The sequence below is a fragment of the Podarcis muralis genome, chromosome 8 (assembly GCF_964188315.1).
Source record: "Podarcis muralis chromosome 8, rPodMur119.hap1.1, whole genome shotgun sequence".
In the NCBI taxonomy this organism is placed as follows: domain Eukaryota; kingdom Metazoa; phylum Chordata; class Lepidosauria; order Squamata; family Lacertidae; genus Podarcis; species Podarcis muralis.
The window spans coordinates 66,878,856-66,905,815 of record NC_135662.1 but is presented as its reverse complement, the minus strand read 5'-3'; the positions used below and the strand labels follow the sequence as shown (position 1 = coordinate 66,905,815).

The 26,960-nt window shown below is 44.1% G+C and overlaps 1 protein-coding gene across 1 annotated transcript; it reads right to left on the bottom strand.

Annotated features, from left to right (window-relative positions):
• Positions 1-1,873: 1,873 nt before the first annotated feature.
• On the bottom strand, positions 1,874-26,123 carry VPS4B (vacuolar protein sorting 4 homolog B). The gene is made up of 11 exons (XM_028737869.2): positions 25,858-26,123; positions 21,737-21,848; positions 21,106-21,256; positions 19,590-19,657; positions 18,381-18,500; positions 17,395-17,551; positions 13,128-13,276; positions 12,822-12,903; positions 10,755-10,974; positions 6,526-6,663; positions 1,874-3,468 (listed from the first exon to the last, which is right to left on the bottom strand). Exons 1-11 carry the CDS (start codon positions 25,879-25,881, stop codon positions 3,367-3,369), a joined length of 1,323 nt encoding a protein of 440 aa, XP_028593702.1. The 5' UTR covers positions 25,882-26,123; the 3' UTR covers positions 1,874-3,366.
• Between the last annotated feature and the right edge of the window lie 837 nt (positions 26,124-26,960).

Genomic DNA, 26,960 nt, shown 5'->3' with positions numbered 1-26,960 from the left:
TAAACTAGGCCTAGGAGAATGTGACTTGTGTCAAATAGCTGCAAAGTAGTGAAAGGGATGAATTTTAAATGGAGCAGTGTAGTGGAGGGTGGGTGTGTGGCATTCTCAAACCCTTTCCATCTCCTCTGAGCTCCAAAAGTGAAGTTGAGGCAAGATGGGAATATGCTGAGCATTCACATCTACTCTCTACCATTGCTTGGCATGGACCACATTCCAAGATTCAGGTCATTGCTGGTCATGTCTAATACAACCCTGATTCCAAATAGCCCGTGCAAGCAAATCCTACCCATTGTTTTGACAAGCCAAACAAAAAATGGGTTAATTGTCCCTCCTTCCTGTAAGGCTAAGGATGCAATTACGGTACTATGCTCACTTTCCAGGGAAAAGGGCCCAGTTAGATATCACCTGGCACAAGGGCAGCCATAGGAAGTTGCAAGTTTCAGTAAATGAATAGTAAGAGGGTGTTGCAGCTTAACCCTTTCCCCTGTAGATAATTTGCTGCGAAATCTCTCCCAGCTGTTTTTCCCACCCAGTTAAATCATATTATAGGCTAGTTTTTAAAAAAAGGGAAATATGAGACTCCCATATGTGGTAAATACCAAATTAATGAAAATACAGTGGTACCTTAAGTTTGTAACCCGAGGTACCACTGTATTGGTGAAAGTAGTAAATATCAAAGAAATAATTGTCATTATTGATAACTATAATTTCCTCCCCCAAAGCTCCCCTCCAGTATACTTTTCAGGTAATACTTTATCTGGAACTGTGATGTTCCTCCTTGAAAGAAGGAATAGTCAAATTACTTTTAAAACATGGTGATAATGGCAGCAAATCAGTTCACCATCTTAAGTTGAATGAATTAATACTATTCTAATACTGCAGGAAGGGACGCAGGTGGCACTGTGGTCTAAACCACAGAGCCTAGGGCTTGCCGATCAGAAGGTCAGCGGTTTGAATCCCCAAGGCGGGGTGAGCGCCCGTTGTTCGGTCTCAGCTCCTGCCCACCTAGCAGATCAAAGGCACGTCAAGTGCAAGTAGATAAATAGGTACCGCTCCGGTGGGAAGGTAAACAGCGTTTCCGTGCGCTGCTCTGGTTAGCCAGAAGCAGCTTAGTCATGCTGGCCACATGACCCAGAAGCTGTCTGCGGACAAACGCCGGCTCCCTCAGCCTATAGAGCAAGATGAGTGCCACAACCCTAGAGTCGTCTGCGACTGGACCTAATGGTCAGGGGTACCTTTACCTTTAATACTGCAGGTGTAAGAAGATTTTGGATTTCATTCTCTGTAAACCATCTTTTGGGAATTACCTAACTAAAATGTTGCAGAAATCGGTAATTGCTGCAAAACCCCTAACAAATAGTTATTCAAGCAAATGGAATCAGAACATGAACATTATTTTATTTTGGATTTTAAACCATTACAGAAGAGCTTTGACTGATGACCTACGGTCTCCATGATATAAGTGCCAAATGTTCTAAGAGTGCACACATCATAACATGAACACAAGGTGAAGCTCAACATGTCAAAACCAAGTCTCAAATCCACTTGATTTTGAAAGCAGATATAATGCAGCAGGCAGTAGAAGCAAGCGGTAAGAAAGTAGGTATGGAAAATGCTGGGTCTACACAATGCATATGACAGTAAGGAGTTCAGTGCTCTGAAAAATGTTTGTCAATAAATGAAAAATGAAGCACTGCAATATAGAACTATAAAAAGTAAAGTGCAGTTTCAAAGATGTGTTCTCAAAAATGTCTTTGAGTAGATTTCAGAACAGCATTTGAATTGTATTTCTGAGCATATGCAAAAATTAATGCAACAAATATTTTAACATACAAAGCTGCCCCAAAGGGAAAAAAACTAAAGAAACATAAGCTAGTGTTGTATTGCAACTTTTTACTTCATTCATAAGCAAATTTCCATCAGTCCTATGATTTCAGAAGGTACACAGAATATGTACAGAAAAACAAAACCAAATCTCATGAGAGTAACCATACAGTACTTAATAAACTCAGAAATCTTGTAAAGCCCAAAGCATCTACAAGGTACAATTCTATTAACAATAATGCAACGTGTTACATTATTGATTATCACTTGTCTACAACAGGGGCAAACTTACAAGGCACAACTCAGTGCTGTGACCGCAGTGTTGTAAGTTACATTCAGGCACTTCTCTAAGATGAATAATTCTTAGCAAAGGCCTTGGGAGGCGGGGAACCCATATGCACTACCCCTATACTGTGTTTAAAGAAATGTCAACCCATTCCCAGTATATTTAGTTATTGAACTAATAAGCTAGACATTTGTAGGTAGACTCTGAACAAGACCAACTTCCCTTGGCACCTCAGAGAGGCATGCTACGCCGTTCCCTACTTGGTCCCAAAGTTTCTTTGCAAATGAGTCCAGAATTATCCTTCCCTCAATGAATGGCTTGCTAAAATTTGGTCTGCAGGGTTGTCCATGGATTCTTACCCAACAGAAATGTTCCATGAAAACAGGAGGAGGGGAGGGAACGTTTCTCCAAAATATTTATTTATTTTTTAAGCTATTTTCTGGTAGGTTGCACAGTGACAGGTGTCTATTGGTGTTAAAAACAATGCTTGCTGCTTTTAAGGCAATGTCTGAATACCACACAGCAGAAAACAAAAGACAAAGTACCAGTTCAACATTACACTCGGTTAAGTACTGGCCTTTTAAAAAATGCAAGTTCTTCTTTCTCACTTTCCCAACCCCAATTTCTTTCGCTATTCTTTATAATCAACTCCCATGTAACTACATATATTACCAAATGCTGCATAATTCCAAATGGAGAATTTATTTGCAGACAAAATTGACTGACACTGAAAACACCAGGCAATCAATGTGTCTTCTGCCCAACTTGTTTTGTTTTTTAGGCTGGGGTGGGGAACCTGTAACGCTCAGATATAGTTGAACCACAACTTCAATCATTCCTGACCGTTGCCAATATTGGCCAGGTCTGATGAAAGCTGAGAGTTCTATGACATTTGGGATGTCACAAATACCCCATCCCAGTTTTTGGTCTATAGGAGTTTTATAATATTGATAAACTAGGACTAGTATAAATTACCTGAAATCCAAACTTTAAAAACTGCAATAGCTAAAGGGGCTGTTACATGTTAAAGTGTTTTCACCACGTTTTCCTCCTTCTTCGCCACAAGATCCCAGTATCATGCTTTCAGAAGAAGACATTTAATAGATATTTCTGGAAAGTGATAATATAAAAGCTCAAGGGTCCTTGCAAATGGCTCATCAGTTCATATGGAAAGGAAGGAAGGCGCAATTCATTTATTGGCAATAAAGAGGCAAGAATTCCAAATAAAGAAATTTAGGGTCTCAATGGTCTTTGGATTAGCCTTCCTGTCCAAAATCTTCTGTGAACTTCTTTAGTTTTTCCAGGTCATGTTCATTCACAGTGGGCTTTGTGTTGGCTAATGACCTCAGCATATCCGCCTGCCACATAGAGAAAAGCAAACAGTCAAGAGCCAAATATTTCTCTGTGTAAACAAACTATGTGCAATTAAAAAGAAAAGTCGCCAACATACATTTGCCAACTTCACAGCTCAATTACACAATAGAGGGGGGAAATATAAGAAGCAGCCATGAAGATACAGAAGCAGCCATGAAGATACAGAAGAGCCAACACATTTCTACATATATTTTACCAATCATTCATGTGACAAAGATGGAAGCTTACCAATATTATTAAGCAACCATGATACTTGAGACCAGGAAATCTATGTCACCACACCTACTTTAAATTACAGGTAGTTAGACCCATGCATGCCATTACTGCTTGACAACACGATCCTACGCATGTTTACTCAGAAGCATGTTTAATGTAAATCACCCTGTGATCCTTGGATGAAGGAAGGTAAATAAACTGACAATCTAATCTAATCTAATCTAATCTAATCTAATCCTGAATAAGTCTTTATGAAACGTTTTCACAGAATGACTTCTGGGCCTCACAAAATGACAGCATAATGGTAAGAAAGTGAATGAACACTTTCTCGCACACTCCAAGGGTTGGGAACAGATATGAGAACAGATTGTTATTCAGTAAATCCATTCAGTATTTAACAACTTCATTATTCAAAGAATTTAATGTACTGTATATAATAACCATTAGAGCAATCATGTAAAGCAGATCAGTATTGTCCTCATATTGCAAAAGGGCTAAGGGCATGTGCTGACCTAACAAATTCATGGCTGCGGCAACCCAGGTCCCAGCTCTGTCCCATAGCTACTAGGCAGCACCAATTCTTGACATGACAGAATCACGACAATTCCACCATCACTCACCTGCAGAATCAGCATGCATTTGCCTTTTGAAGCCTGTAATTGTTAGGAACCCACATTAAAGTACAGGGCAAGTTATTAAGTTTTGATCCTCCAAGTGATATAACTATTTATACCCAATGAATCTTGAAGCCTCAAAGGTAGGCAACAATGTAGGTTAAGGTGTTCACCCTGACCCCCATTCACCGTATTTATCGCCTAAGGATGTTCTTTGTTATTTTTTAAACGGACATAACAAACAAACAAACCCTTTCGTAAACACAACATACACAGATTTGTTAGAGGAATTCATTACTATTGGATGACTAAAGTACCAGGCGGAACCATGAGATTTTGCAAAAAAAAAAAAAGGTACCACCAGCAAGTTTAGACTTGTTAAAGGGTATAATCCCAGAAACAATACCCACCATATGCCTGCCTGCTGAACAAAGGTTTAGGAAGGAAAATGAGAGCAAATTATGTGTTATGGGCATAAACAAGCTTTCATTTCCCTTGACCACTGGACAGGTTGTGGGAAGCAGACTTTGATGTAATGAAGTCATTATTCAAAAATACTTGCAAGCCTTCCTCTTTTGAGAAAGAAAGACTCAAGAGAAATTACAAAGCTTGTTGGGCACATGGATTTTTGTCAGTGAGCCCCATACGGGATGTAACTTTTATGCTAGAGTTGAAAGAAAATGCAAAAACTTCACAGATACTTAGAAGCAGCAAGCAAAGTTTAGAGCCTTTTCTTTTTTAACTCATTTGCAGTTCAGCAGATTACCACTTGTTCCCTACGTTTCCAGACAAAAATGGCAGTAAAAGATTGGTAACAATAAAATTCACAATACAAAATAATTTGCAGCAAAGAAAGCAATGATAACAATAAAACTAGCATGCTTGCTTGTTTGCAGGAAGCCATTGTTTGGCTTACCATTAATGGAAAACCAGGTCAATAAGGTGGCTGTCCTGACATTAAATGTTTGATTGTTATTATGATGTTGCTACTCCATATCACTTAAGAATAACTTGACAACAAAATATTGCAGTCAAGAGCCACAACTAATGACTAATTGTTTTTCATCCTGTATTTTCATAGGGTAAAGTTTGTTAATTATATCTCATGGCAAACTGTTTTTGAAACTGGAGGAGGATACTTTCAACGTCAGTTTTAGGATACAGGAAGAAGGCACAAATCCACAGGGCACACCCAAATTAGATATTTCCTTGCAGCCTTAGACAATATTATTTGTGTGCAAGCGGTTTTAATTTTGTACTATTGCAAATGAATAATACCCTTAATAATGTGGTGGAAGGGATATTGGGGCTTAAACTAAACTTCAAATTTATTTATAGAAATGTCTGCTGTTATTTGTGTGGGAACTGATATTTATTTCAACGGTAAAAAAAGCTCCAGAGTGGGGAGCTGTAGTTTTTCGGTTTTGTTGATTCTAATTATGTAAAATAAAGCACTTGAACTGATTTTGGGATGTACTTCTTCACGGTCTTACACTGGCAAGGGGGCAGAGGCAGCAAAGTTGATTAAATATAAAATTATATGCAGTTGTTTTGTATACTGAATTCAATAATTTTATAAAATATCTAATAAATAGTTCACATCTCCCATTCTAGCGCACTCACTACCTTCTTCAATCAATATACTCAACTTTGTCACTCTGCATAAACCACATCCAGTCTGGAACTTTTATGACAATAGTAGGTATGTTTTTGTAATAGTGGTGGTTGAACTTCAGAGGAAAGCAGCAAACCATTTATATATAATTCTACACAACTTATATTGAGTGTCATTTTCCAAGTATTTAATGCAAGGCAGTGAGGAGATACTGAAACCCTTCACCTTTATCATCTTTATGAGGAACAACCACATCCTAAGCATTTGATGCACAAAGCAAGAAGGGGTCCACATAAAGCTAGCGCAGGAAGGTTTAGGACAGGAAAGCAGGCAAGGGCACACTCACACAATTCTTTCACAATACCTTCCAGGATGGCAAAGCACAACAGGGAGAAGCTTTTTTGATTGGAGAGAAGTTGCAGGAAGAAGGGACATATCTCTCTTGTGAGCAATTGAGCACACTCATCACTAAGCCATCGGAATTATATCAGGTATTCAGTAAGCCCAGGAATTAGGACACTGGTTTAATTATAAGGCTGTGACCTCTGGCAGAGCTAGTCCAAGGCAAAAACATCCATAGCAAAACAAAGACTAACCATTGAAACAACAGGCTCCAGTAGTTTATCCCCTGGCACATCCATCCACGTCATTTCAATGGCACTTGGTTCTCCCGGAGAACATGGAGTGAACAGATCTACCTGAACGTTTGGATCAGACAGTGATGGTCCTTTCACCTTTGGAAGAAGCAAAATTTCTCAGTTGCAGGAGTAAATGCATTTGGAGGTTCTGTCAAACAAGGTCAATGGTAAAAGGCATACCTGTTTATCTTTAACAGGAAACAAGTGAACAAGGATGTTTTGTTTTGTGAATCTAGAACACAAGTGGCATCCTGTGCCAAAGGCAATGTGACTTTATAGCAAGCTTGAAAGAGCAAGAGAACTCACAGATGTAATTATGTGGCATAATTAAGCTTATTTTCCCTGTTTACTTCGCCAAGTTTTAGACCCAAACCCACATCTATGGAAAGGCAGCGTTGCACCTGTACTTATAGTGTGCCTTAAGAGTAGCACTATGTACTTCTTCAGACTTGGCTATTGCCATACAGTGGTACCTCGGGTTAAGAACTTAATTCGTTCTGGAGGGCTGTTCTTAACCTGAAGCACCACTTAACCTACTGGGGCCTCCTGCTGTTGCTGCGCCGCCGGAGCACGATTTCTGTTCTCATCCTGAAGCAAAGTTCTTAACCCAAGGTAATATTTCTGGGTTAGCGGAGTCTGTAACCTGAAGCGTATGTAACCTGAGGTACCACTGTACTTGCCCAAAAGCTTGGCTAGCTATGTTCTGTGGATTTTCTGGCAGACCAAGTCATACCAGGCAGGAAGAAAAGCATAAATGCTATGTAGCACATGAGAGAAATAAACTTGGTTTAGTATCATAACCAGCACATCCTGTCCTGCTTGTTACGTTCTTGTGATGGGACATTCTCAGGATACATTTGAACAACTACCAAGGATAATCCATTCTGCGGAGAGCTAGAAAACAGTAAATTTACTTGGCAATCAGAACTCAACTGCATATAAGCTTCTGATGCTTTGCCAAGAAGACCTGCTACAGTGGTACCCCGCAAGACGAACGCCTCGCAAGACGGAAAACCCGCTAGACGAAAGGGTTTTCCGTTTTGGAGGCGCTTCGCAAGACGAAGTTCCCTATGGGCTTGCTTCGCAAGACGAAAGCCCATAGGGAAATCTCCGGGACAGCGGGGAAGCGCCTCCGCTGTCGCCCGCCAGCATTTTAAAAAGCCCCGGGACAGCGGGGGACTTCTCCGCTGCCGGGGCGATCTTAAAATGCTGGCGGGCGGGAGCGAAGCCTCCGCTGTCGCCCGCCAGCATTTTAAAAAGCCCCGGGACAGCGGGGGACTTCTCCGCTGCCGGGGCGATCTTAAAATGCTGGCGGGCGGGAGCGAAGCCTCCGCTGTCGCCCGCCAGCATTTTAAAAAGCCCCGGGACAGCGGGGGACTTCTCCGCTGCCGGGGCGATCTTAAAATGCTGGCGGGCGGGAGCGAAGCCTCCGCTGTCGCCCGCCAGCATTTTAAAAAGCCCCGGGACAGCGGGGGACTTCTCCGCTGCCGGGGCGATCTTAAAATGCTGGCGGGCGGGAGCGAAGCCTCCGCTCCCGCCCGCCAGCATTTTAAAAAGCCCCGGGACAGCGGGGGACTTCTCCGCTGTTCCGGGGCAATTTAAAAGCCCCGGACCATGCCCCGATGCCGGGCGGTGGGGCGGGAACGCCTCCCCCCGCCGCCCGCCATCAGGACCATGCCCCGATGCCGGTGGACGGGCGGGAACGCCTCCCCCCGCCGCCCGCCATCAGGACCATGTCCCGATGCCGGGGGCGGGGCCGCAAAGCCTGGGCGCGCTGATCTCGGCGCGCCCAGGCTTCAGGATGCCGGCATCTCTCCGCAAGCAGCGGCAGCGCTGCCGCTTTTTGCGGAGAGGTCCGCGAAGCCTGGGCGCGCTGATCTTGGCGCGCCCAGGCTTCAGGATGCCGGCATCTCTCCGCAAGCAGCGGCAGCGCTGCCGCTTTTTGCGGAGAGGTCCGCGAAGCCTGGGCGCGCTGATCTCGGCGCGCCCAGGCTTCAGCATGCTGGCATCTCTCCACAAGCAGCGGCAGCGCTGCCGCTTTTTGCGGAGAGGTCCGCGAAGCCTGGGCGCGCTGATCTCGGCGCGCCCAGGCTTCGGCATGCCGGCAACTCTCCGCAAAGCCTGGGCGGACAGCTTTTGAAGGCGGGGGGGAGCAAAGACTTTCGCCCCCCGCCGGCCTTCAGAAGAGGTCCTGGACCTCTTCTGAAGGCCAGCGGGGGGCAAAAGTCTTTGCTCCCCCCTGCCTGCCTTCCCGGGAGAGCGGAGAAACGCAGCGCGTCCCGGAGGGCTTTTGAATGCAGGCGGGGGGGGGGGGGGGAGGCAAAGACTTTCGCCCCCCCCCAGCCTTCAGAAGAGGTCGGGGGACAGACTGTCCCCGGACCTGGTCTGAAGGCGGTTTCCCTAGGAACGCATTAATTGATTTTCAATGCATTCCTATGGGAAACCGTGCATCGCAAGACGAAAAACTCGCAAGAAGAAGAGACTTGCGGAACGAATTAATTTCGTCTTGCAAGGCACCACTGTAGTAATGTTCTTTTTCTGCTGCCCGCCTTTATAACTTTCAGAATTTTTTGATGAAAAGACAGTGTATATAATCCAAATAAGGAAAACATATTTTTATATTTTTAAACAAACCAGATTTTAGAAAACATTTGCCCAAGATAACATCACTTTAAAAAAAAAAGGGAGCCCCTTTCTTTATCTCTGCACACTGCTTTGCACCAATATTCATGATTCTCCTTTCTGGGACGGACAGTTGGTTGTCTACATTCTCAAGCATGTAGAATTTCAGGCAGAATCTGGTATCATGTCATGACTTGCAGCCCCTTTAAACCAAATGTGATGAACTATAATAGGAAAGGACATTTATGTGTAAGCACTGTTGTTGTTTTAAAAGGTATCCTAGGACTTCTGGAAAATTTGGGATAGAAGTTTTATGCAAAGCAAGGATCACTTTTAAAATATAAATGCAGCTTATGAATTAGGAGAGGGTACAGACAAATAGACAGGGATGACACTTTCCTCATATACAGTACCTACACTGCAACCATCAAGTAAAATCTTAAAACCATAGTATTTGATTTAAGGTGATGGTTTTGACCTTTAAACCCTTTCATGGCCTAGGACCCTTGTACCTACGGGACCGCCTCTCCTGGTATGCCACAAGGAGGACCTTAAGGTCCATAAATAGCAACACCCTAGAGGTCCTGGGCCCTAAGGAAGTTAGATTAGCCTCAACCAGAGCCAGGGCCTTTTCAACACTGGCTCTGGCCTGGTGGAATGCTCTGTCTCATGAGACCAGGGCCCTGTGGGATCTGATTTCTTTCCGCAGGGCCTGTAAGACAGAGTTCTTCCAGCTGGCCTTTGGCTTAGAATCAGTTTGATTCCCTGCCCCTCTTTTTCCTTTCTGCCCGTGAAGAGGCTGCATCCTAATGTTTTAATGTTGCATTTTAATCTTGTTTTTTAAATTGCATTTTAATCAATTTGTTTTTATTATTGGTTGTTAGCCGCCCTGAGCCCGGTCTTGACTGAGGAGGGCGGGGTATAAATAAAATTTATTATTATTATTATTTATTAAAGATGACTGTAAAGACACTGGCAGGGAATAGCAAGAACCAAGATATGGCATCCTCGACACCTTGCCTGCAGGTGTGGTCATGTTCCTGTTGCATCAATGAGGCACAAGAGTTCTGTTGAAGCCTGGGATTTGTTTTGGCTCTGCACTTGCCAACTGTGTGTACAAACACAGAGCAGTAACATGCTTATACCTCCTGTTTTCAGCTCACCACTGGAGAAGGGAGGCACAGGTGTATGGGCTCCCCTCTACACAATGGGGGGCTCAGAGAATCCGTCAGGTGAAGAGGCAGAGCAAGCTGATATACCTGTGTCACACTTTCTCCTTGTTGGCTTGTGACTGGAATGGAGAGATGCGTTGGTTTGCCAGAGCACCTGCAGGCACCAAAGTAGGCACCTGGTTATGAACTGTTTGGAGTTGTGTTTTGTTCTCTGCCCTTTCTTCCCCAGCTGCAAGTCGAGAGGTGCAGGAGGCTTCCCCTTAACTTTGTGCTGCATTACAGAGACACCACACGTGACCTCAGACAAAACCCTGCAGTTGAATCCTGAAAACAACCATCTGTTGACCTCTGATGAGCATGCAGAAGAAGAATTTAGAAGTTCCAGTTACTCACTTTTTTAAAGTGTGTGGCCGACTGAACTTTCCTAACAGGCTGCATTAGGGCGTCTCGTACTATTATGCTTATGTCGGCGCCTGAGTAGCCATCGGTTCGCTTCCCCAGCTCTCGATAATCTGATTCTGCCAAGGTGTTCTGAGTGGTCCCAAGGTGAAGTTTGAACATTGCAGCTCTTGCATGATCCTCAGGTAAGGGGATGTAAATGCGCTTCTCAAACCTTATTAGAAAAATCACAAACAGTGATACTCATCCATACCCATAACCAAGGCTTTTTTCCAGACAGACCTCACCAGAACAGAGTTATGGCACCTCTCAGGTGGACACCACAGCCATTATAAAAGGGCCATTTATGGTAAGTTGTGGCACTTCTTTTCCTAGAAAAATACCACTGCCCATAACAGATTTCATGCAAATTCAAGTTTGTTTTTCTAGCACAGCTAGGTAGGAAAAAAGAGGAAACAATGGGTTTCCTGAAGAAAGGAAATTAATTTAAACGGGTCTACTCTGTAAAACACAGTTGACTATAACCCTATCTTTATACTACAGTTTTTGATAAATTCAGCCATGAAACGTAAGATGTGAAACATTAACAGCATCCAGACTGAGAGTTTTAAAAGCAAGTATTAGAATCCAGGTCCTTTTGAGCTGTCCATTTCTTTTTCATGCTCATGACAAAATTATTTTCTGCAGTCTAGAGAAATAATAAAATAACTAAAAGTTACTGGTTGTTTGAATAAAATTCAGAAACTTGTGTTTTTAAATTCCATACGAGTGCACTGTACGCCATATTTATAGAACTGCTTATGCACTAAATCATAGCCAACACATTTCATATAATTACTTCTGTGAGCAGGATGAGGAAACTTTTTGTTTACAACAGAGTGGTTTCCACATCACACTAAGCCGAACCATGCCTTAGTATCAATGTGCAGGAAAGAGATTGTGGCCATTTTGCATCTCTCTGTTTGTACCGCTTTGGCAGCAAGTCATGGCTTGATTTAGCGAGTCACCTGAATCCAGGTTCGTGCTGTAGCTCTCCTGGATGAACCATAAGGTAGGGCAATCCTTAATTACAGTTCACAGTTAGCCTGGAGAGAACTAAACCATGAGCCTGGGTTCAGATAGCGCAGTAGGCAAAGCCATGGCTAAGCTCAGCACAGCAGTAGAATGACCGGGGGGCGGGGGGAGAGAGCAAAAGCCTGCAATTTCATCACCTGGAGCCCACACACTTAGGCCAAGTCACACATTGGCTTAACATGGGGTGTGAACCGCCCCAATGCATTTAATATGTGGCCGCACAATCCTATAAAACTGTGTCGCTGCACCGACATAAACAACTAGTGCCATCATAGGTTAACTGAAGTACCGTATTTTTTGCTCCATAAGACGCACCAGACCATAAGGCGCACCTAGTTTTGGGAGGAGGAAAACAAGAAAAAATTATTCTGAATTCCAGAAGCCAGAACAGCAAGAGGGATCTGGCTTCTGGGATACCGTGTGGCTGTTCTGGCTTCTGGGATAACCGCGCCAAGCCTCTTCAGGGCAGCGGGATGAAGGCTCCCCCTGCCCAAAGAGGCTGCGCATGGCTAAGGCAGAAGCCAGGAGAGGCGCCGCGCAGAGAGGGAGAACTGTGCAGCGCCCCTTCAGCGAAGCTGGGGAAGGAACAGAAGGGGCTCTGTTCCTCCTCCCGCTTCGCTGAAGGGACGCTGTGCAATTCTCCCTCTCTGCGCAGCGCCAGTCACGCCATAAGACGCACTCACATTTCTCCTTACTTTTTAGGAGGAAAAAAGTGCGTCTTATGGAGCGAAAAATACAGTATTTTATGCCTGCAAAGTGGAGCAAAACTGTCCTGTGCTTTCTGTCACCCACTATATTCTGATACTGAGGCAAGTGGTGTTCATTGCTGCTACTGCTACGTGCTTGGGCTGCAGTGCTTTGTCAGTACCAGAAGAGAGGTGTTACTATACCACAGGTGGACAAGTAATCCTGCAACCCTGACTAAGCTGCAAGCAGTGTCACTTTGACCAGGACAATAATGAATTTATTTATGTTATTATACCTTACCTTCTTCTGATGGCAGAATCTAGAACCCAAGGTATGTTAGTAGCTCCCAGAACCAAAATTCCTTCATTGTCTGTTCCAACTCCTAATCAGAACAGGTGAATTTAATCAGTGACTATAATAATAACAACCTCTAAGCAATGTATAGCATGGAGAATGAGAAACACTGAACTTAGCATATTTTAAACACCATAAACTTTTATCTCCACAGATTTTCCTAGGTCAGCTAATGAATGCTAGGCCACAGACAATCATGTTATATAAGCCATCATATTACTTTAAGTAGCCATGCCAAGAAAATGATCTCACCTTGCATCTGAACTAAGAACTCTGTTTTAATTCGTCTGGCAGCTTCGCTCTCATTTTCACTTCTGGAGCCACAGAGAGAATCTATTTCATCAATGAAGATAATTGAAGGTTTGTTTTCTCTGGCAAGCTGGAAGAGATTCTTCACTAGCCTGTGGAACAATTTAAGTTACATTACAGGACAGCAACACGGCAGTATTTCACCTGTTTTCCGAAATTCAGTAAAGTTCTTAGCCGTTAATCTTCCATAGATGATGAGATACTAGAACCTTTATAACTAAGTGTATATACTTCATATAAGAATTGCCTTTTATCCAGTTGCTTCATACAAAGTTTGAGAAATTAAACAGCAAAGTTATTAGTTCTTGGTCATCTCTCCATTGATCAGAACCATTATCCAACTGCTCAGTACAGTGGTGCCTCGCAAGACGAAATTAATTCGTTCCGCAAGTTTTTTCTTCTTGCGAGTTTTTCGTCTTGCGATGCACGGTTTCCCATAGGAATGCATTGAAAATCAATTAATGCGTTCCTATGGAAACCGACTTCAGACCAGGTCCGGGGACAATCTGTCCCCCGACCTCTTCTGAAGGCTGGGGGGGGGGGCGAAAGTCTTTGCTTCCCCCCCCCCCCACGGCAGCATTTTAAAATCGCCCCGGACAGCGGAGGACTTCTCCGCTGTCCGGGGCGATTTAAAAGCCCTCCCGGGAAGGCAGCCAGGGGGGACAAAGATTTTCGCCCCCGCCAGCCTTCCCCTCTTTTGAAGCAAGGGGCGGCAACGGGGAGAAGATCACTTCTCCCCTTTGCCGCCCCTTGCTTCAAAAGGGGTCCGGGGAGAGAGGAGAAGGCGCACGCCTTTCCCTCTGTCCCCTCTTTTGAAGCAAGGGGCGGCAACGGGGAGAAGATTGCTTCTCCCCGTTGCCACCCCTTGCTTCAAAAGGGGTCCGGGGAGAGAGGGGAAGGCGCACGCCTTTCCCTCTGTCCCCTCTTTTGAAGCAAGGGGCGGCAACGGGGAGAAGATCGCTTCTCCCCTTTGCCGCCCCTTGCTTCAAAAGGGGTCCGGGGGGAGAGAGAGGAAGGCGCGCGCCTTTCCCTCTGTCCCCTCTTTTGAAGCAAGGGGCGGCAACGGGGAGAAGATCGCTTCTCCCCTTTGCCGCCCCTTGCTTCAAAAGGGGTCCGGGGGGAGAGAGAGGAAGGCGCGCGCCTTTCCCTCTGTCCCCTCTTTTGAAGCAAGGGGCGGCAACGGGGAGAAGATCGCTTCTCCCCGTTGCCACCCCTTGCTTCAAAAGGGGTCCGGGGAGAGAGGGGAAGGCGCACGCCTTTCCCTCTGTCCCCTCTTTTGAAGCAAGGGGCGGCAACGGGGAGAAGATCGCTTCTCCCCTTTGCCGCCCCTTGCTTCAAAAGGGGTCCGGGGGGAGAGAGAGGAAGGCGCGCGCCTTTCCCTCTGTCCCCTCTTTTGAAGCAAGGGGCGGCAACGGGGAGAAGATCGCTTCTCCCCTTTGCCGCCCCTTGCTTCAAAAGGGGTCCGGGGGGAGAGAGAGGAAGGCACGCACCTTTCCCTCTGTCCCCTCTTTTGAAGCAAGGGGCGGCAACGGGGAGAAGATCGCTTCTCCCCTTTGCCGCCCCTTGCTTCAAAAGGGGTCCAGGGGGAGAGAGAGGAAGGCGCGCGCCTTTCCCTCTGTCCCCTCTTTTGAAGCAAGGGGCGGCAACGGGGAGAAGATCGCTTCTCCGCGTTGCCGCCCCTTGCTTCAAAAGAGGTCCGGGGAGAAAGGGGAAGACGCCAGCATTTTAAAAAACCTCGGGACAGCGGGGGACTTCTCCGCTGTCCGGGGCGAATTTAAAATGCTGGCGGGCGGCAGCGAAGCCTTCGCTGCCGCCCGCCAGCATTTTAAAAAACCTCGGGACAAAGGAGAAGTCCCCCGCTGTCCCGGGTTTTTTTTTAATGCTGCTGGGCGGCAGCGCTGCCGCCCGGCAGCATTTTAAAATCGCCCCGGACAGCGGAGAAGTCCTCCGCTGTCCCGGGGTTTTTAAAAAACCTCTCCGAAGCCTGGCGGCGGGAGGAGGTCCGAGGACAGTGGGCAAGACGCCCTGTCCCGGAGATTTCCCTATGGGCTTTCGTCTTGCGAAGGAAGCCCATAGGGAAATTCGTTTTGCGAAGCGTCTCCAAAACGGAAAAACCTTTCGTCTAGCGGGTTTTCCGTCTTGCGAGGCGTTCGTCTTGCGGGGTACCACTGTAACTATAATTTCAGGACTCTTTGCAACACAGCTGAAGAACAACATTTCTAGATGTCATAGTATAGAGAAACATGAAACACATGGTAGTACATTGCAGAGCAGATTATTACACTTTAAAGATGATGTAGCTGAGAGTTAGTCTGAATGCCTACATGCCTGAATGCTATTGCAGTCCCTCACTGTCACCATGCATCTGCTTTGGGCAAAGATCAAATCTAGAACCAAATTGGGCTGCAGCATAGCTATTCAAGGTGAAGATCTTCCTGAAGAGCAAACTCAGATCTAACTCATAGATTTGGTGCATGCAATCCCAGACTGTCTGTTAAAAATGGTTGTGTTTCCTCCTCCCAAGCTCTCCCTAAAAAGAAAATGTCAGGCAGGGGGAGGGAGCTTGGTTTTCTGACTGACATTGCTAGCTTCCAACAAGCAAATGACCAGGTCCCACCTGTATTTCCAGCAACAGTGCTTTGGGAATAATCTCAGTTCATGTCAATTGAGCAGGAAAAAGCAAACAAACCCTCAACTGATTTTCCTGACAGTTCCCTAACTCCTCCACTTATCCTGAAATTTTGCAGGTTATTTAGCATGCAGGTGCTTCTACAATGTATTCCATTTTCATACAAATTGCACCACCAAGTTGGGGTGCAGAAGCAAACTCCTTCACCCTCAAATATTAAAGGCTCATTTTGAATAAAACCTCTGAACTTTTCTATCTGAAATGTGACAGGCTTCCGCCATTCAGAAGAGGCAATGCCCTGCAAATGTAACACTAAGAAGTTAAATGCTATAGTTATCCTCTTTAAAAAACCTAAAGGTAAAGGTACCCCTGCCCGTACGGGCCAGTCTTGACAGACTCTAGGGTTGTGCGCTCATCTCACTCTAGAGGCCGGGAGCCAGCGCTGTCCGCAGACACTTCCGGGTCACGTGGCCAGTGTGACGAAGCTACTCTGGCGATCCAGAGCCGCACACGGAAACGCCGTTTACCTTCCCGCTAGTAAGCGGTCCCTATTTATCTACTTGCACCCGGTCCCTATTTATCTACTTGCACCCGGGGGTGCTTTCGAACTGCTAGGTTGGCAGGCGCTGGGACCAAGCAGCGGGAGCGCACCCCGCAGCGGGGATTCGAACCACCGACCATGCGATCTGCAAGTCCTAGGTGCTGAGGTTTTACCCACAGCGCCACCCGCGTCCCATTTAAAAAACCTAAAGGCATCTAAAAGAAACCACTGCACCTATATGTCTGAAATTTAACTGAGTTCATTCACTTAGAATGGGCAACTATGCCTGAAGCAATTTTGTCTTGGTACATACCTCAATCCCCAATTCTTCCTCTTTTCTTTCTTATTCTCCCAACCCCACAAAATAGGACCCCCTCCCATTTTATTACATGAAGGTATTTTTTAATATCAAAGTCTCATACGTGAACTACGTATGAATAGCCCAGGAGCGATATTGATTTTCCAAACCAGTCAGACATACTGGGTCCAGACACACCACAGAGACGTGTATCAAGAAGTGCCAGTGAGCAATTCACTAGGAAGCAGAGGGTGGTACTTCCTATAGAACCACACAGCTCTCATTCAAAGGACCAATCAAACTGTTCCTTCCATGTATTTTCCCATTCTTATGCATTTCCCTTCAGTCTGTTTCTCCAAGCAGAGCAGAAACACACTTTTTCCAAGTTGCATAATTTTTCATTTCATGGGGGGGATTAAACACAGAATTTGAAACCTGTGAGATTGTTGATAGGTAGCCACATTCATCTATTGCAGCGTCCTAGAAAAATGTTAAAGGCTTTTTTTTTTTTTTTTTTACAGGAGGTTTTGTAGACAATATATTTTATATAACACAGGAAAAGCATCTATTATAATACTCAAATTACAGTTACCTTATCCCTTGGTTCTCATACAAGAGCAAAGGGGTCACTTGAACAGAAATGAACTTCCTGCACTGGACTGACACTTATCAAGGCTTGGCATGTGGGTTCATGATCCCTGAAAAACTGGAAGCTTCCACCCTTTATAGCTTTAATACTTACTTTTCACTCTCCCCCAACCATTTCGAGACAAGGTCAGAAGAAGATACGGAGAAGAACGTAGAATTGTTAGCTTCTGTTGCAACAGCTTTTGCCAAGTAGGATTTTCCTGTTCCTGGGGGTCCAAACAGAAGGATGCCCCTCCAGGGAGTTCTCTTCCCTAAGAAATATAAAGTGTATATATAATATGGGGGGGGGGGAGTAATTAGAAAAAGCATCAATTTAGAATTGATTATGGTACAAAATAACACCCAACCCCTGCAAATAATCACTTGTGACATAATTAAGAGAGGTACTTCTTGCTTTTATTATAATTTATAAATTACTTCCATATGTATGTTTTTGGAATTATCAGAATAAAATATGATATTGTCAGCAGGAAATTATTAGATTCCTGCCAACAGCTACACACAGGGTTGTACCAGAAAAAAATCAATACAAGGTACTAATTGAGCCAGTGTGGTGTAGTGGTTAAGAGTGGTGGACTCGTAATCTGGTGAACCGGGTTCGCTTCCCCGCTCCTCCACATGCAGCTGCTGGGTGACCTTGGGCTAGTAACCCTTCTCTGAAGTCTCTCAGCTCCACTCACCTCACAGAGTGTTTGTTGTGGGGGAAGAAGGGAAAGGAGATTGTTAGCCGCTTTGAGACTCCTTAGGGTAGTGATAAAGCGGGATATCAAATCCAAACTCTTCGTCTAATTCTGGTGCACCCTTTTTACATGTATGTTGAAAATGTTACATTCTGTTTCATTCTAGGACTCCCATCTATCAACTCAGATTCCCAAGCACAAATATGCAAACAGACTAGGAATGCCCAAATGTGGCGTAAAGTGCCCCGTAGCAGCTCAGACTGGTATGACAGCAGCAACTATTCCTGATCAGCTGAAAGGTTAGGACACCCATGTACATAGATGTTCAAGCAGGGTACTTTGCCCTACAGCCTTAACGTTTTAGGGTTTTGTAACTGAAAGACAATATATAAAGAAATACCTGTGAAAAGATGAGGAAATTTAATAGGCAATATTACTGCTTCTTTGAGAGCTTCTTTTGCTCCTTCTAGCCCAGCAACATCATTCCATTTGACATTTGGTCGCTCCATGACAATAGCACCTATGAAATTGATTTATTAAGACTGAAATCCTCACAAGGCAGCTTACAATATATGGACAGTTAATAAAAATAAACAGAATAAAATCGAACAACGATTTAACGTGAGACATTGGCAGCAGCTAGAAGCATCATAGTTCAACTAAAATATTTTAAAATTATTTCCACTGCGAGATCCTCAAATTATCAAATCATTTTAAACGGCTCATTCTTTTCCAGTTTCAAAAAAGAACAGTATCACCACTGAAGTAGAGCACTGATAATTTTTAGTCTAACGTTTACAGAAGAGCTTCTTCAGAGGCTCCAGTACTTGGAAAACTGAAGTTTACATCCTGGCACTGACAAAACTATCCTATTCTCAACCTAGGACAAAACAGCACTATAGTATTTCACTTAACAGACTACAATTGAAGGTATCTGAATTTTTACATTTTCTTTGATCTGTAGAATGATTTTGATTGGGGTGGCCGGGTCATAAAGTCTCTCTCTCATGACCTTCAGGTGATCTTTTGGGAAGAGGGAGGAATGAACAGAGAAGAAAGTATCTGCACATTGTGCAGTGCAAGGGAATGTAACCATACACAGCTGAACTCCATATCTTCACCAAACTGTACTGCATGGGTAGCACTATCGTCCCTTACAGGCCAAAAAGACTGGTACTGACACTGTCCTTGCAGCATAACAGAAGGAAGGGAATGTGAACGGATTGCCTCTGCAAAGCAGGGATACCTCCCTTGGCCCTGGAGGCTCATGCCTGTATCATTTACCATCAGTGGCAATGCTAAGTAGTCAATCTGATTAGCTATGTAGTTATGTATCTTCTGCAAGAGAATCCTGAATGTCTGGGATCAAGCAGGGAGAGAGAAAAGACAATTACGCCAGAGAAGTAGAGGGAAAGAGAACAAAGTGGCTGCAATCAACTAGGAGGAAAAAAGGGGGTACATTTGCACTTCCCCTTTTAAACTGTAACATTTGTCCCGTTATTAGGCTGATATTAATTAGATGTTTCAAGTTATCCATCTTGCAAATTCTGCCCTGTTCATTTGATAAAAAGACTTTATTCGAGATATTAAGCGCTTGATGTAAAGCTACCTTGGAGTTGATTCTGCAACTTCTTTTTCTCAGGATCATCCGATTCTCCTTCCCCATCACTATCATTCCTAATTTGGGTATAAGGAAAAAAATAATGCACAGCGAAAAGACAGGCTCTTCCAGCCAAGTTGTTGTTGCTTTAAATGACATTATTTGTAAACCCATCCTCATAACATGCAAACTCGGACTTCAAAAAACTTGGAAGCATATAATTGTCAAAAGATTAAGGGAATAGTTGTGTTTTTGTAGGTGGATGTTACAAAAAAAGATTTTTCTTATGCAGCTTATTAGTCCGACTCTGGCTCATGGTAATTTCCCATTACTCAAAAGCAATACAATTACAGTGGTACCTCTGGTTATGAACTTAATTCGTTCCGGAGGTCCGTTCTTAACCTGAAACCATTCTTAACCTGAGGTACCACTTTAGCTAATGGGGCCTCCCGCTGCTGTCGCGCCACCAGCACGATTTCGGTTCTCATCCTGGGGCAAAGTTATTAACCCGAGGTACTACTTCCGGGTTAGCAGTGTCTGTAACCTGAAGTGTTTGTAACTCGAGATGTTTGTAACCTGAGTTACCACTGTATAACTTATGCACATTTAACACCTGCGGTTTCAACTTTATGTGATTGAATGTCAGCTGGCTGAATTTCACACAAGTTAAATGCATGGAAGGCAGAGAGCTTAAAAAGCTTGTTTTGCAGAAAGAGCTTTCAAGCTCTAAGACTTGCTTACTGGGCTCCAGGAGGGTCTCATGAGACCTCATGGGAACTTGGATGGCCCCACAAGATTTCATGACAGCATCCCAGAGTCTGGTAAGGCCCTCTCAGCACATGGCTCTGGATAGGGTAAGGATGTTCACGAAGGGACAGTTCCAAGACGATGGCTTGAGTATACACATTTTTCCATATAAGTGCCATCCCACGAACATAACCCCCGCACAAGATGGAATCATGCTGTAAAATAGTTTTATGAAAGAGAACTTAGACCAAAAGAAATATAGGACGTGTCAGCACACAATAGTCCTTGGAACCCTGATCGCCAACATGCTGTGGAAGGCAAGTCCTTTAATTTTTCCATGCACTTCCTTTTCAGTAAGGAAGTCTGTGGTTACAGCACAGAAACTGCTGCTGCAGGAAAGAACCACACGGTCTTTGAAAGTTATGTCCCTGAGGGAGCTCCCTACCCAGTATGAGCCTTGAGCTTCACCGCCCTCAAAATGGGGAAGTATTGAGTGAAGTGGGCCGAATGATACCTATTTGAATACAATTTTCTTCCTGACATTCCTGTTTCATCCCAAGAAAGAATGGATGCTTAAAACAGATACCATGTCGTATCATTTAACTCTACTGCTTTTAGGATCTAATATAGAATGTGCGATAACCAAGTCATAAAATCACCAGTAGGGCCACAGGTCTTGAAATATGGTGTTTTCCACGCACTGTTCCACCACCACTGAAAGCATTAAATACTAAACAAGCAAACTTGGAGAATGTTGTAGTACATGAAATTAACATACCCCTTTTCATCAGTTGGACCAGATTCTTTGACTGGTTTGAGGGGAGCTTTTTCTTTCTTTTTCAAATACTCTTTCAGCTTTTCTGCTCTGTCTAGATACTCAGTACACTTTGCTCTGATGCTTTGTTTTGCTTTGTCACCCTGTGCTTCATCTGAGAATGAAAAGTATTTTGTTTTGCGTTATAATCGAAGTTACAGTGTACCTGTCTTGAAGCAAAACAACAAACCATAATTAGACATCCCCTCCCTCCCTATAAATAACAAAAAATGTTATAGTCACAATTACCCTCTCCAGGGCTCCTTTTTATTTTAGTGCACAGAATGCATTATCTTCTGAGGCAATTAGTATGACTAGTTTTGTACTCAGTTTTCTTAGTGCAGAGGTTCAGTTTTCAAATGCATCATTACTGGCCATTAGCCTTCCATTTATATAAGACTGATGGGTAAGTCTTCCAAAAGATCTCCATTTCCTTTTCTGAGTCCCAATTAACTGATTTAATTTATGATCAAAATGTCATTAGCAAGATCATGGCATGTAATTCAGAACCTACTGGCGTAATTTCCAAGAATGTGAAGGAATGTTTAAAAACATAAAAATCTCAGCTACTTATACTTAGTGTAGTAATTCTTACATTTCACAACGTGAAGAAAATACTGTACAGCATGTTGATACAAGCGGAGGGCTTCCTCAAAGTTTCCTGCTTTATCTTCTTGCGCTGCTTTGCTAGCAAGGTCTATTGCTTTCTGTTTAAAAGGAAAGGAAAGAAACATGATTAAGGTTAAAACAATTAAATAAGTTAACCCTAAGTGTTTGCAATATGGGAATGCAAGAAAACAGTAGGACTGCATTATATGCTGAAATGACACCTTCATTTTCAAATAGTCAAGAGGCTTTATACTGGCTGGATTAGAATGCTACGGTAAGCCATGGTTAATGCTGCATTGTGAACCTCACTTCCGTTTCACTTTTCCCTGCTAGGTAGGCCAAAAATAAATCTTCAGATTATGGTTTGTTTCGAGAAAAACAATGATTCCAACTTTATATCAACTCTAAGCCAAGGACTGTGATTTGTTATAATTGTTCTCAATTAAAACAATAGATTAAAATGGAAACTTTGTTACCCATTTATTTATTTCTCTACCGAATATTAATATTGCATTCATCCATTATGGGGATTGTAAGAAACCCTGAATAAGGCTCGCCCCCCCCCCCCCAAGTGCTTAAGCATTTAAACATTTACTTACATCCAAAAACATTTATCTTATTTCTAGTGCTATGCCAAATTGTCGCACAAGTAGTTCTTATTTCAAATATTGAAGAACATCCCCACAGTTGACTAATGTAGGCAAACCCAAGGATCTGTGTGCTCACAGTGGGAGTTTCGACTCCCTCCCCTATATACAGTAGACCCTCACCCTACAATATTACACACTGCTTTTGAAACTCTCCACAGTAAAAAAAAATTTTTTTTGCCACATTGGACAGGAGAAATAAAGCCCCCTTAGATGCTCCGAACTAGTTTTACAGTTCTGTGGATAATCACCTATATTCAGTACAATTTAAGGAAGCAGTTATCACATTACAATTAAAAGCCACAGAATCGCTCCTGGGAGTCATTCCTGTGTCCAAAAGCATCTCATGGATTTGCACAATACTAATAGAAACAAACATGAGACCAGTGAAACTTTAGATATAGCATGATACAGCATGAAACTTTTGTTGGGGAGTGTATTTTTTATTAGTTTGTATACATCAGTATTGTTAATTGTTTTAATTTTGTATTATGTATTTTGTGCCTTTATGTTGTAACCTGTGTTGTGAACCACCCTAAAGCCTACGGCAGGCATAGGCAAACTCGGCCCTCCAGATATGTTGGGACTACAACTCCCATCATCCCTGAACACTGGTCCTGTTAGCTAGGGATGATGGGAGTTATACTCCCAAAACATCTGGAGGGCTGAGTTTGCCTATGCCTGACCAACAGGTATAAGGGCGGTATACAAATTTAATAAATATAAAGAATAAAATAATAATCCAACTAGCAGAGTCGACCCACTGAAATCCATGTAACTTAAATTTCCATGGGTCTACTCTGATTACTCCAGTGGGTAGGGAGCAACAGATGTGGTACTTCTCTTTCATGAACTTTCTTCCATTTATTTCTCTTAGGCTCCAGGCTATTATCTTCATTATGATTTCAGATTTTAAACACACCACTTGGAAAGTAGGCATTTTAGAGATAGGTGTTTTGTTCGCTTTTCATGTTGGGTTGTTCCCTTTGAGAGGACAGTTACAAGGAGCTGCCAAGCTACGGGCAACACAAATTACCATGGACGTAATGCTTCCCACTAAGATGGAAATGGCTTATGCACCACACAAGGTATTTCAATATCTGTGCATATGTAAATTAAGTGTGCTCGAAATTCTTACCATTTATTAATGCAGATGTTTTTAAAAACACTGCAAAGATAAAAACTGGGGGAGGGGTGTCTGTGTGGATACAATTGTGCGCAAAATTGCTTTCAGAAACGTTCAGGCACCTCACTCAATTACAGAAAAACTTCCACTGAATAAAACATTACTTAGTATATTACACAGGACTATTGGTGGGAACAGAAAAAATAGGATACACCTGGATAAATCAATCCACATAAGGCCATACCAACATCATGTATTTTCAGCTATTGTCTTTCTGTGAGTGCACAAAGAAGGTTTTACCCAGTTACCAAGAAACAAAAATACATTCACTGAAATCTTGAATTAGGATAAATAACTAGTGAATCCCTAAGCTACTTACTTTCCAACAAATGAAACTAAGGAACTGCATTAGTAAACAAAAATTTAAGAGCCTGAAAGTCAACCCATCACGTATCTGCTCTTTGAAGTTGTATGCAAGAAAACATCAACAAATAAGTGCAAATAAGACAAAACGGCATTTTATTTACTCTCTAGTTCCTGCAGTATAGGAGATATTGCACAATAGAAGTGAAACCTACAAATTATGTGCAAATTATGCAAGGGGGCAGGGGGCAGAGGTTACATCAGGGGGTTAGGAACCTTTTTAGCAAAGTGGTCCAGATATTTATCTGTAGTATCTGTAGATATTTATCTGCAGAGATTTATCTGTAGTGCATGGGACCAACCATCTGTCATCAGGTGATTGGCACTTACCACAGTTGGCCCACTGAGGTGGAGGACATAGTTTAAAAAGCTTCCTAAGCTCTCTGCACAGCATTTCTCAAATGCCAACCATTCAACTAGTTGTCAGGTGTTTGAGAAGTGCTGCACAAAGCTCTTCACTGACATCACTTATACCCACATGGTCAGTAAATAGCAGGGGGAGATCTGTGCCAGGGGTGTCACACCAACACCATTTCATAGCAAGGGTGGCAGGGCCAGCAGATAGTCATGTCTGTTCAATGCAACACACATGGAGATGGACGCAAATGGGATTGCATTGCTCTGCCAGTCAGATAAAAATTATTTGTCCAGCTAGTTTTGATTGTATAACCAAGGCCTTAAAACCATGGTTAAGCAGTGATTCTCCTAACCTACCTCACAGGGTTCTTGTGAGAATAAAATAGAGAGGGAGAAGAACGCATGCCACCTTGAGCTCGGTAGAGCATGAGACTCTTTATCTCAGGGTTGTGGGTTTGAGCCCCACGTTGGGTGACAAATTCCTGCATTGCAAGGAGCTGGGCAAGATGACCCTCGCAGCCCCTTCCAACACTACAATTCCAGGATTGTCTAAGTAGAGAAACTATCAAAATAGATTAAGAACGCAGCGCTGCCTCCGCAGCAACAGAAATGCATTCTGCACACGCCCAGAGGCACCCCAGTGCTTCTTCCAAGGTGTTGTCTGGATAGCTCAGCAGGGTTACAGTGTGGCGCCGACAATGCCAATACAGTGGTACCTCTAGATGTAAACAGCATCCGTTCCAGAGCCCCGTTTGCATCTAGAAGCAAACGTAACCTGTGTCCGTGCATCGGCGTGGGTCACGTTTCGGCGCTTCTGTGCATGACGTCATTTTGAGCGTCTGCGCATGCGCAGGTATGACTGTACTGCTGGTTTGATCCTTGTATGGGGACAGCTGCACATTCTTGCACAGCAGGGGGTTGGACTAGATCAGAGCTTTCCAAACTGTGTGCTGTAATATGTTAAGTGTGTCGGCTGCAGCATGCAGGCGCGTCGCGCGAGTGCTTCCCAGAAAGGGAGTTAGTTTCACCTCGGGTTTGCTAGCCAAACCGAACTGCTGTGTCGCAAAATGATGCAGTTCTTTTTAAAAATAATAATGACCGCGATTAGTTTTGGAAAGCTCTGGCCTAGATGATCCTCAGGGTCCCTTTCAATTCCACGACTCGCTGTGTGATGCCAAAGCCGAAGCAGCTCAGCAGCCTGCCACCATCCTGACAGCTCCTAGAGAGAGAGAGAGAGAGACGCTTCCGGGGCGCTGGCAGGTCAGGTGAGGCGAGGCGCCTCCCCCTGCTGTTCGTTCCCACGTCGTGCTGCTTAAGAGGGAGGGAAACACGGAGTCTTTCTTTCTCGTGGGAACCTCGACATTACGAGAACCTTTCGAGCGGCAGGGACTCCTGTCAGTTAAGAGATAACCGCCCATGTAGCCCGAGTCAAGGTGAGCCGCCTCACGAAAGGACTCCTTCCCTCGCCCTCCCTGCCTCGCATTCCCTACACACTTCGGAATTCCGGCGCGGCTCCCCGTCACGCGCCCAACAACCCCCGCGCCAGGTGCTCACCTGCAGGTTGGATGTGGCCGCCATGATGGGCGGGAGCTGACGGGGACGGTTTTTTCCCGGGGAGACGGAGATAGAGAGGACAAAGTTACGTTGACAACTCGCGCTTTTCTGCCCCCTCCTCTCGCCTGTATACCGGCTACGCAAGGAAGCGTGAGGGGAAAACACAGGCCGCCGCCGCCAAACGACGATTAAAAAAACCCCCTCACGCTACTTCCGCAAGCGAATCCCACAGCCGGTGGGAGAAAGGAAGCGAAAGGCTCTTCCGCTTCCGCAACGCCCTGTCGACGTCACGGCTGTGCGCCCGCGACGGCCAATAGGACGAGGAACGGCGCCAAGCCGAAAGGAAGAAGTTGAGGCGGGTGGAGTCGTTGCTACGCATGCGCGGTGTCGTAGTGCTGGCAAGCGTCACCAGGCCTGTTACACTTTAACTTCAGCGGGCCTTCCCTGCTTCGAGTGGGCGTGGTTAGGCTTGTGTTGCCGATAGTTTTAACTGTTGCTCGTCCACAACAGAGAAGAGTTTTTTTTCGTCTCCCCACCCTGGTTATGACAAGGCAGATACTGTACTTTGGGATCCAACCCAATGAGCACATTAATTTTAATTTTAACACGCATCTAGGTCTGAAGATGCTAAGCCAGTGGTTCTCAATTTTTTTTTTCTGGGCCACGCTTTCAGAATTAAAATTTGGATTATTTTTTTAAATTGATAAAGAAATACATTGGAAAACAAAAAGAAACATCAGCTAGCAGTGCTTGGTTTATGACGTAGAATGCAACCACTTTATAATATGATCACAGGGCATCCAGGAAGCCTTAAGCAATGTAGCTTAATAAGAATGAGCCTCTTAATATGTGTACATTAAGTAAGTATGCAAACTCAAGGAAAGGTGTGAGCTTTTGCTGGGTAATCCCATATATACAATAGGTCTAATTTAAGACAAACTCATCAACACAAAGAAACATTTCCAGTCTTTCATATTTGTTGGTTGAAAATCTCAGTTCACAAAGAGATATTGAGAACTGTAGAAGAATAGCTGGTATTCTTGAAGAGGCGTAGATACTGCTTCTGGATATATATATATATATATATATATATAAAACACTAG